Source organism: Pristis pectinata, chromosome 13, assembly GCF_009764475.1.
Source record: "Pristis pectinata isolate sPriPec2 chromosome 13, sPriPec2.1.pri, whole genome shotgun sequence".
In the NCBI taxonomy this organism is placed as follows: domain Eukaryota; kingdom Metazoa; phylum Chordata; class Chondrichthyes; order Rhinopristiformes; family Pristidae; genus Pristis; species Pristis pectinata.
The window spans coordinates 37994154-38006177 of record NC_067417.1 but is presented as its reverse complement, the minus strand read 5'-3'; the positions used below and the strand labels follow the sequence as shown (position 1 = coordinate 38006177).

General features: G+C 40.3%; 1 protein-coding gene across 1 annotated transcript in view; it reads right to left on the bottom strand.

Annotated features, from left to right (window-relative positions):
• Window positions 1-1953: 1953 nt before the first annotated feature.
• carmil2 (capping protein regulator and myosin 1 linker 2) overlaps window positions 1954-12024 on the bottom strand; it is a 97721-nt gene continuing 87650 nt past the window's right edge. The window contains exons 31-33 of the mRNA XM_052028337.1: window positions 10876-11135; window positions 8422-8524; window positions 1954-1993 (exon numbers count right to left, since the gene is read on the bottom strand). Of these exons, the coding sequence (XP_051884297.1) occupies window positions 11068-11135 (68 nt within the window). The 3' untranslated portion in view covers window positions 1954-1993; window positions 8422-8524; window positions 10876-11067. The remainder of the gene's footprint in view (window positions 1994-8421; window positions 8525-10875; window positions 11136-12024) is intronic.

The following is a 12024-nucleotide window of genomic DNA, read 5'->3' as shown; positions in this document are numbered from 1 at the left end:
ATAATTACTCGGGCTGCCCCTTCTCTCCTGTTAAAACAACACAGCGTTAGCAATCTGTTGGTCATGCAACACTAGGCCCATAGCTAGACCTAAAGCTTGAAAGGGGGACATGGTAGGGTCCGTTAGGATATTTAACAGCCTGCCATACATTTTACCCAGGTCTAGCAATTTCAAATACACAAAACACTTTAAAATTTCAATTTTTCTTTATGACCAGTGTTTGCATCATTCCCGCTCCTTTGTGAGGAGAGATGCAAAGTATTCATTAAGAATAATAACCACATCTTGTGTCTCCACAAACCAGTTTTGTCTGTCTTTGGCTCTGCCCTTTGCACATTCATAAAATATCATTACTTCCTCTGATTTCACTTGGCAATACATCTCTTCCCTAACTCTGTTTGCTTTCCTCTTTCACTCCCACAACATTGAGCCCACAGAAGCTTCCTTTTTTGTGCCTTTACCTTTTGTAAGATTTAAATATCTACGAGGGGCAAAATCTGAAGTTTAATGCTATCCCTGCTCCCTTTTTCTTTGTAGAAATGTATTTGATCTGATCTGACCTCCCCTCCCACCTCCCACCTCCCTCCCCCCCCCCCACACACACAGACACACACACTTTGAATGTTACCCTTTGAGGAGCTATTTCCAATCTACTTTTGCTACATCACATCTCATCCTAGGAAGCCAGTCTTTTCCCAGAAAACAACTTTTATTCTTAACCTGTCCCACCTTAATTATGATCATTAGCTCCAAAATACTCTTCCACTGCCCAGCTTTAGTTGCCAACACTGTCCAGAATTGATCTTTAAACCAGTTTCTCATCCCCTTCTGTAGGGCCAGAAAGAAGCTTCTGGGTAGTCCGATAACACATGGAGCAGGTGCTGCCAGTCCCCAGCAATGGCCCACGCTTACCTTGCCGGCCAGGATGCAGTCCTCAGCCTGATGTCTGAGCTGCACTGCTTGCCCTTGCATGCCTCACACCATGGAGCAAGTCATTGCTGGATTTGGCACAGGTTCATGGAACAACAGAGCAACAGTAATAGAGAGGGCAGGGGCATTCACGCCAGGTTCCCTGCATTGCACTGCCATCAGTAATGCATCTCTATCTCTAATATAATGCTATTCCATGCAAGCTGTCATTCCTGGGAACACATTGTGTGCACTAAGCAAGGTACCAGCATATTCATCTCAGAAGCAGAGCTTTTATTTCTCACCTGTGCTGAACTGCAGAGCAGGCCCAAGAGCCTGGGGCTGAGTTATGGTGCATAGCCTATTATCTAGTGAATGATGTGTGTATTTGAAGTCAGAATATAGAGAAATTAAAATCAGTGATGACTTTAAGATTACTAATGAATATTCTTATATTTCTAAAACATTGCCTGTCCACACAACAAAAAAAGACAGAAAATGCTGAAAATATACTGCAGTTTCATTAGGATTTAAGGAGAGAAACCTTGTTTCAGGTAAACCCTCTGTTTAGATTTTGACAAAGTCCAATTATCTTTTTAAATTTCAGATTTCCAGCATTTGTGGTTTTTAAAATGTGTTCTCATGCATACTGTATAGTGTCTGTTTTGCAGTAAACTTTGAATATTCTCACTGTTTTAATTGCACCTTGCCACATACCAAGGCATGAACTGACAAATTACTGGCATTCCGAGGCAACAGAATTAACGAGTGTGCTTTGACCCCTCGCAATGATGGTTGCTGTCTGAGAAAATTCTGTTGCTTGTCTGGTTCAGCATCGCCCTCTTGTGGTTTAGCCTGACCAGGCGTCTCCTCTGATTTACAGTGCAGTTTCAGGAAATCCAAGGATGAACTCTTCCTGCCTTTCTGTTGGTTTCCCTCTGGATTGCTCCCTGCCTTTTGCATTTTATTGATCTTTCCTTTCTTGAAGACAAAAAGGTCACTGAGTTTGGGATATCTCTTTTTAGTTTTTGAAGGGATTGATGTTGAGGTGCTTGGTTCTTCTTGCTTCACAGGCTGGGGTTTACTGTACAAAAATAAATAGTTCAAGGAAAACTCGTCAGATCACAGTGGTACAGGCCCATGAAATAAACACCTTCTCAAGGTTCGATACATCAGCCACTAAGGCTCTTCACACTTAAGTGTTTGAAACTGCAGTTAATAATAGACTTCATAACAGATCTCGATTCAGCTTGGTGTGGCACATCCAATTTTCTAACGTAAATAGCACAATAATCAAGGCTGTGATGGAAAATAATTGAATGTATGATCATCCCCATTGTGAAGCTGCAGATTGCAAGAATTCATCAAGATGACATGTTGCAAACTACAACATAATATCTTTGTGGGCATAATCTTGTCTAGTCACAATGCACAATGGCTCAAGTCAATGCTGGTTGTCAATGATGTCTCTGTTATCATAGAACAATATTTGAATGTCTAGTAGTTTTAGCTAAAATTGAGTAAGTTGCAAAAGACACACTCTTATAAATAGTATAAATTGCTGTCAGTTTGTTGTGATATAGTATAGGGAAGAATGATGTGGGCTTTTGCTGTTACTTGATAATTGATATACACCTCAAAAACTGCAAATTCCCTCAGGACTGCATGACATCAAACACATGTAATTAGGAGGAGTCTATGGAAATCAACCTAAGCAGCACTCCAAGCAGAGTCCACTGCTGGGGTAATTTTAAATTACCTCACCCACTGAGATTGAATCAAGTCCTGCTTTAGGCACCTATTCAAGTTAAAGGCAATTAAAATAAGATGGAGTATGAAAGGTGCATGCACTGTGCTGCATAGAGCATAGGAGAAGATTATCCTTTAAAACATTAATTCAGTTTCTTTAGAACACAGAATCATTGTCCTTTTATTTGCAATACCCAATTCAGCATCCAAATCCATGTTCCAGTTACATATTCAAGGACTTGATGTTAATGCTTGATTTGTATGTCTATCAGGATATTGGAAATTCAGCAACACTAATGAACCTAAAATATTGCAGAACCAACTGAGAAAAGATATTCACCAGTTCAGAGAAGGAGGGCATCATATTGCAAAGATTCTCAACACAATTCAGTGAGACTAGTGTGTCTCAGGTTACAGACTTCTGCTCTGAACAACAACTAGTGATAGATGATAAGTGCTAGTGGCTATAATAAATGTCAATGTACAATGACTGAAATACATGTTAATGAAATTTCAAAAAATGAGAGAAGGCAATCAGGTCTAATGACACTCTTGCATGCTTTGGACAATTTCTACAAAATATATCTCATTTGTTCCTTAAATTCCTTATTACCTTCAATCCATTCCTACTTAGCTCAGAAAATTAGTTGAAATGATTTTAGTTTCTTGAAAGTGATCAAGCAGGAACAACTGGCAGTGAAGGCTTAGCTGGTTTAAAGTTAAACCTTGGCCATTTCAAGTGGAGCATTGTGTAGCTGAGGTTCATCTGCAAATGATATGACCTCATTCCAAGGTTACACTGCAGTCTGTCAAAGCTGACTGAGTTGCTTTATGAAATGGCAGAGCAAAAGAAGGTAGTGTAATTGATGAGTAAACAGATGTTGGAAAAACATTTAATGAAGTGGCATATAATACAATGGTTAGCATTATTGAAATTTAAGGGATTAGTAGGCTGTGGCTGCAGGGATCTGGGTTAAACAGAGAGCAGTGATGAACACCTGGTCTGATAATGGTGTCCACCAGGGGTCAGTGTTGCAACAACAACTATGTTTGTGATGTTTCAGTATCCTATAGGGATACAAGACACAATTTTAAAGTGTGCAGAGGAGTAGTCAACTTGGAGAGGCATGGTAATCAATTAGGAGGACAAAGATAGATTGGAAATTGAGGAAGGCCCATGCAGGTGAAATGTAATACAGAGCCTTGTGATGAGATTAATTCTGATACAAATATAAGGAGAGGCACTAAAAACGAGTGTGGTGACCAGAACTGTACACAATATTCTGTGCAGTCTAACCAATGTTTTGTACAGCTGCAACATGACACCTGAATGCCTTATCCTATGAAGGGAAGTATACCAAAAGCCTTTTTCATTGCCATATCCACCTTTAGGAAAGGTGTAGACTTGCACCCCAAGGTCTCTGCACATCAATGCCCTTAAGGTTCCTACCATTTACTCGATATGTCCTACCAGAATTTGACTGAAACAAGGTTCAGGGTTACACTTGTTGACTGTTGGTCCACAAAGCAATTACCCAATCTATGTTTTTAAATGGAACAAACATCATTGAGGGCTTTGTCAACTACAGTGGGGGAGAATTCTTGGTTAGCAAAAGGATAAGACATATCAAAAAGCAATAGTTTTGAAGGTAACATTTGCAGAATGACTGCAGTAGAGGTAGAGAAATTTGGAGAATGGAAATTAAACCCTGTAAATGGGGCAGGAGAAAATACCACCAAGGTAGCTGTGGGAGCCAAAAGAAATGCTAGTCATGTATACACAGCACTAGAATTTGGTTCTGTTTCATAAGATTTAGATTTCTTTTTATGGTTTAAGAAGGGAGTTAAAGTAGTTCATTCCTTGAATCATTTTGCATTTGATTTGTCAGGGAACAGTTCAGCTGACACTTTGGTCTATTTATTGACCAAAAGAGCGAGAGGAATTATCTCCTGCATTATTTTCATGGCTACTTTTGAAAACTGTTAGCAGCCAGATTTGAGGTAAGCAACAGGACAATAACAGCAGAATGAAACAGTTGGCATCTGTTGTTTGAGGGAAATACATTTGCTTTGGAGTGTTTTGTTCAAAACAAACCCTTATCTTGCCAATAATAAATTATCTGTGACAGAAGTTTGTGATAAATGGGCTAAGATATTTTAGAATGTAGTAGAGACAAGATTAGAAAGTAACAATAAGGTTTGGGCTCTACTCATGGAAAACTAACATTGGGTTTTTTCACTATATGTTTATTGGTTAAAGAAACCATGTGTATCTGTACTTGGCCTCAGGCAAATAAACAGACCAATTGTAAACCATATTTTCCTGTTGGGTTTACATTCTTTGGCAGAGTCTGTGTTCTTAAGGCAGATATTATATAGCTCAATCAGCCCCTATATCATATCCACAACTCCCTCCCCCTCCTAAAGCCTACAGCACTTTCTCTTGCAAGTGCAGGAGATGCAGCATTCAATTTTTAAAATATCTTACTTTCCTACCATGTAGAGCCCTAAAGATAAGATTAGTCACATGTACGTTGAAACACACAGTGAAATGCATCTTTCGCGTAGAGTGTTCTGGGGGCAGCCCGCAAGTGTCACCACACTTCCGACGCCAACATAGCATGCCCACAACTTCCTAACCTGTATGTCTTTTGGAATGTGGGAGGAAACCGGAGCACCCAGAGGAAACCCACGCAGACACAGGGAGAATGTACAAACTCTACAGACAGCAGCCAGAATTGAACCTGGGTCGCTGGCGCTGTAAAGCGTTACACTAACTGCTACACTACCGTGCCTGCCCATCACACTTTCCAGGAAAAAATATATTGCATTCACTGCTCATAATACAGTCTCCTTTACGCTGAGAAGTCCTCCTAACTGGAAGGCTACTGGGTTGAACATCCTTGTTGAGTACACATGTTATTCGGAGCTTCAAGTTCAAGTTTATTGTCATGGGCATACATACCCGGAGTATAAATGCCATGAAAATAGGAGCAGCACAGTATATTACAGATATGACAAACATAAATTATACAGAACAACATTAGTGCAAGTTGACCTAGTCTGAGGTAGTATTAGGCTTTTTCAGGTCAGTTCAAGAACCTGATGGTAGTGGGTTCTTGTCACATTAATGCTGGAGTCTACTTCCACTCCAGTCCATGTCTCATACATTCTTCCAATGAAACTCCATGCAAAGAACAGGCCTGATCTTTCGGTACTCAACATGGAGTTAAATAATTTAAGATCATAACCACTGGCTACACTTCTTCTTAATTAGAAGGTATAGCTAATGATTGCATTTCCATCTGTTCCAGGCCCAGCTTTTGCTGACTTACCCTTTTGCTCCCTACATTTGCTTTGTGTCACCTTCCGCCTTATCACAGGCTTCCCTTTTTGTTCTTTCTTTACCTCCCACCTTTCTTTGCCTTCAGCTGCTTGAAATCTTTCACGTCAAGCCATCGACGTGAAACCTTAATTCTTTCCAAAGATGCTGGCCAACCATCCGAATATTACTTGAATTTTGGATTTTTATTTCAGGTTTCTATCATTTGGAGTATTTTGTTTTGATTTCAGAACTTGTGTTTAATCTTTATAAATCCCTTGTTAGGCCCCAGCTAGAGTACGATGACAAAGTCTTGACACAACACTTTAAGGGCTCTAAGACTTTAGAGAGAGAGAATAGAAAGGAGATTTACAACAAAATGGAACCACAGGTGAGGGACTCAGTTGTGCAGAAGGACTGGAAAAGCTGTGTTCTCCTTAGAGCAGAGAAGGTTAAGCAAAGATCTGATAGGAGGTGCTCAAAATTATGGAAGGTGTTGAAACAGTACATAGGGAGAGACCTTCCAACCAGCAGATGGTGAGTACACAAGTTGAAAATAATTAACAAGAGAAACCTTAGGCAAAGAGAATTATTTTTATGCAACAGCTTGTGACAATCTGCTTTGTGAAAATATGGTTAATAACAACTTTAAACTGGAACTGAATACTTGAGAAGGAATATTCTACAGAGCCTTGGAAAGAGTAAGGGAGTAGCACGAGTTGTTTAGCTCATTGTGCAGAGGCACAATGGGCCGAGAGGCCTCCTGCTATATGACAATGATGTAGGACATGGAGCACTTTGTAGCTTTCTAGCCAAGAAATAAAAATCAGTCATGTTGGAAGCGTGCTGAGGCAAATGAAGTACTGTAAATGTGTTGTGTATAATCTCTTTCCTGTCCATTCATTTAAAATCAAACATGTTAAAGGGGATACAAGAACACTTTTCTGGTAACGGTCAGCCTTGCATCTCTCGCATGTAATGAAAATATTCCTCACTCAGTCCCATCACCCTCTTAACCCTTGCAATTCCTCAGAAAAAGATGCCTGCCATTCTTCAAATGTCCACAAGGAGGTACAAAGGAGCAGTGAGTCAGGTCACAGCCTGAAATTCTGAGGGCCGGTTCATTGTTGTTCTATCCTGTACTCTTCAATCATACTTTAATTAGAAAAACACACATGATTAATTTTCAAGTTTGAAAAGTTTCTGGGAGGCAGAAACTATTAAATGGGTAGTCATGCTTATGATCACAGTTCCCTCAAACAGAATATATTTCCATGTAGATTTTGGACTGCCAGAGGACTGCAAAACATCCTTACAGACTGAAGCTTGAGGTCCCACTGGCTGTTCAGATTAATTAATTGTCCTATGTATGGTTGGTAGTTCCTATGGACAGGGACCAGAGTGTATCTCTCTACATATTCAGCAACCGGATGAAACTGTTGCATTCCATTAGGAATTCTGATCTCCCAAAACTACCACCAGAACATGTTCATAGTAGCAGTTGCACCATTGGCAGGAACCACAGTAATGAACAGAGCTGATTTTCACCCAAGCCAGTAGGCAAAAGGATACTCTACTCTCAAATACCATCTGCCTGAATGAAACACATTAGGTCATCAGTGAGAAAGGCCAGGCTGTCTGAAAGTTCAGTCAAGAGATCAAGACTTCTGTGCATCACTGAATATTGTAACTTCTTTGTCTGTGACCACAAAGCTGAGCAATGTGGTGTTGATAAAATACAAGGGACTCCAGATTACTGAGTTTATAAAGAAGAATAATAGCAATCACTTGCTCAGAAATTTCACCCATTAGTTAATGAGTAAAAAAAAATAAATCGCTCTCAATGAAACCCAAAGTTCAGATTTAGTCAAAATGTAATATTTGGCCCAATGAGTTCCAGAATTCAGGTCTGGAAACCATTCCTCAAAAAGATGATATTGTCCGTTAAAAAACAAAAATGTGTTCTGTTAAGGATTTTGCATTAATGGTTCCTGTGCTCTTGCAACCTTCAGCAGCATTGGAGACAGCCTAAAAGCATTTCCATTCAGCAGCTGTGGTTATTTGTTTTCAAATACAACACATTCTGAAAAGCTAGCTGAACCAGTAGTTACTCTGAGACACCTGGTACAGGTCTACAAGATACATGGATGACATCCAGACCTGGGCAGACGTGGAGCAAGGAACATTTGCAGCACACACACTGTAATTATCAACTTCATCAAGAAAAAACCCAATCACTCCTCCATGGCCTTCCTAAGCATATCCTTCACTGGGACCTCACCAATGAACAGAAGCTGCCCTGTTGTGTCAACAACGTGAATACAAGTGTAGACAGAGACTGGATATTGAGCTTTGCACCATTTACATACTTCAAGTTAGAATTGTGATGGAAAATTCGTCATTAACTTGGATGATACCTTACCCAAAGTATCAGCACGTACCTGGTTTCCTCACATACTATCTTATTCTTGAAGAATTCTTCAAGTCCATCATCCAGCTTGGTGTGGTTGCATTCTCTCTCTTTTCCTGGTCTGCAGATTTCACCTGTGTCATGTACAAACAAGACATATTGAGCATTCAGCAAGAATCATTCTCTAACAGGTTTTTAAGAGCTGCATCTCAGAAAGAGCCAATTGTAATTTCAAGTCTGATTAATAAGCTTCTACCAAAACACAAATGATTAAGGAACTGTGAAACAACTTTTTACTGGAGTTAATATACATGACAGACATAGTTGGTATTGAGGTTATTGATAAAGGTCCATACACTTCAGTCCAGAAATGATGGCCTTATTGCAAGTGTTAGGATTGAGAGTGATTAGGAAAAAAAGAGTCAAAGACAAGTCCATGAAGAGCCATGGAGTAGATAGTAGTCATTATTCTATTGATGTGATGTTAAAAGTTACGTGCTCAATAGCAATTCCCTTGCAAACTCTAAAGACCAAATTCTGGGACCTGGGAGGCAAAACATTAATAATAAGGTTTTCAGTCAGTTCAGAAGATACTGGGGCATGTTTCTTTGATACACAGCATCAGGGTTCTCTGAGATGAATTGTACGTGAAATATTTCTTGTCTTGGTTCAATATTGTGATCCTGATATTATACCCGTGAGGAGCGGACACAAAGATCTAGATCAGTACGCAAGAAACGGGAGCAGGAGGGGCCGTCAAGCCCTTCATGCCTGCTCCACCATTTCATATGATCATGGGCTGATCTCCGCTGGCCTCGACACCTCTTCAGTGCCATTTCTCCAAGCCACTCTCTTCTTCGATCTATCAAATATTCCAGAGATTCACCACCCTCTGTGAGAAGAAATTTCTGTGTACCTCAGTTTACATCCTATTGCTGAAAGTTTCACTTCTGCCCTGGCCATGCATACATCAGTGCCCTAATACTGAGGCCAAGCTTAAAAATACTTCAGTGCAGTCTCTATCCTGGAGTGAGACTGGAACAGGAAGACGTGCCCCAGTATGTTCTGCACTGGCTGGAAACTATATTAACTCTATGTGTTCCAGGTCCCAGATTCTGGTATTACAGTTTGGAAGGGAATCAGTATTGATAATGTAACTTCTAAACATTTATTGTCCCGTTGACCAATATGACACTTACCCTCCACAGCTCTCTGATGGATTGTGTAATGAATTGACCTGTACGATCGGTTGTAAGACAAGCTTTTCCACTGTACCTCAGTACAAGTGACAATAATAAACCAATACCAATACAGTTTTTTGGTCTCCTTGTTTCTGACTTTCCTTTGCCACACAAAATAACTAAATTCCCTCCCTCCAATGAGGAAACATCAGCTCTCCAGAAACAACATAAAAAGAGCAGGAAACCAGCACTGCTATTTGCCTCTCCTATGTGCTGGGTACTCAAAGTATTCCAGGTATATTGCAAAGAAGAGTTATCTTCCTAGTTTCCAGCACCCAACACCACTACATAAAAACAGTATGCTGTTAAAAGTGCAGATGTTATTTAAGAAACCATTGATTCCTAATCCAACTCAAAACTTTATTCATCATTTCATTAAAATTAAATCTAATATTTTTCTGGCTATTGCTCTCTTCTATTATTAAAGGTGTTTTATCATATTAGCATAGAGAATTCCTAATCTTGTGATTACACAGTGTATCAGGATAGCAATTTGTCAAACTAAGACTGTGCAGAAAATGCTCATATTGTATGAGGGCATTGACCACGATGAAAAGTGATAAATATATATCACCTCAATTATTAGCGAGGCAAGATCTGCAGCTATTCAATTTCAATTTTTGCCCACTGCATTCATGACATTTAACAAAATACTCTACAATTTGAGGCCTTCTTCATTTGCTTCACTGAATGCCTGCAGGAATTTCTCAAATGTGTCAGCTGGTACTAAATCTGCCAGATAAGCAATGCCAAGTGCCAGTTCCTGCCCGTTTGTTACAGTTGTGGTGATTTTGCGTTGATGTATTCACCATGGAGGGGGAGAGGCAGCAAGAGTTACACATGCACCAACACACAACGTTCCCTTTACTCTCCTGTTGGTGGACAGCACACGTTAAAAGATTATCCCAAAATTATTTAGAAAATTCACAAAATAACGAGTACTGAGAACTCTGATCTGGTGAGCAATGTAATCTTCAATGAGTCAAGGTCCATCCTAAAATTAGGGAAATAGAATGGGACCTGGAACCCTCATCCTTTATCATCACAGGGTCCTGACCGTACACCTCTTTTTGCAGTAGGGTAGGAGGAAGAGGCAGGACTTTACTGGTAGTTATTGAGTTCCTCATTTCCACCTGATCTCTTGTAACATCAATTATTAGCAAAAAGATTATTGGATTGTTCAACAATCTTTTACCACTTCACTAGTTTGTTTCCAGATGACGAACATCAGAGAAGAGACTTACTGAAGGCTTGGAAGGAGGCTGTTTCCTGGTCCCGATTTGGTCTGGTCTTCCCCGAGTGTGGTGCTGCAGTTTCATCCCTTCTGTTGGCAGATCTACTAGACAGGCTGTGGAAGCATTCTCAGTATTTGTTTCCATTTACAGCACTCATTTCTGTGGAGGCTGGATGTGACTTAACAGCCTGGATGCCAACTGTCAGCAGTTCTGTCGAAGCTGCAGAAGGTTCTTCTCAGCTTGTCTCTCTACCTCAACATCTGAGCTGCCTGAGGAAAAATATAATTATTTCAGCAAACAGTGAATTTGTAGCTCATACTTGTCCTGTTTTAATCTTCTTCCCTTCTTCAGCTGTTCACGGTCGTTGGGCCAGGGTCCCAATGGTGCCATTCATAATTGTGTGTTTTCATCCAACTACCTTGATACTAACTGGGACAGGACCAGGTTTGGATGGTGCAGACTTCTTGGGAATGCATTCAGGAAAACTTTTTTTTTAAAAGTCAGTAATGTGGCAAGCCCAACAGAGGCGGCAGTACCAGAGTCACTCTCAGGGAATGATGCTGGGCAAGGTGGGCATGATGGCTGTGGAAGAGCAAATATAATTCAGTTAAAATTAGTATAGTTATGGAAAAGGCCAAGACAGACTGGGAGTAAAAGTTGTAGAATAGAGACATGGAGTAATACAGCATGGAATCAGGCCCTTTTGTCACAACTGGTCCATGCTGACCAAGATGCCCAACTAAGCTGCTCCCATTTGCCCACATTTGGCCCATATTCCTCTAAACCTTTCCTATCCATGTACCTGTCCAACTGTCTTTCAAATGTTGTGTATTTACCTTCCTCAACCACTTTCTCTGGCAGCTCATTCCATATACACACCACCCTGTGTGAAGAAGTTGTCCCTTAGCTCCCTTTCAATCTTTCCCTTCTCACCTTAAACTTATGCCCTCTAGATTTTGATTCCCTTTCCCTGGGGAAAAAGACTGTATGCATTCACCCTCACGATGTTATACACCTCTGTAAGATCATCCCTGAGTCTCCTACGCTCCAATGAACAAAGTCCTAGCCTGTCCAAACTCTCCCTATAACTCAGGCCCTTGAGTCTTGGCAACATTCTTGTAAATCTTCTTTGCACTCTTTCCAGTTTAATAATGTCTT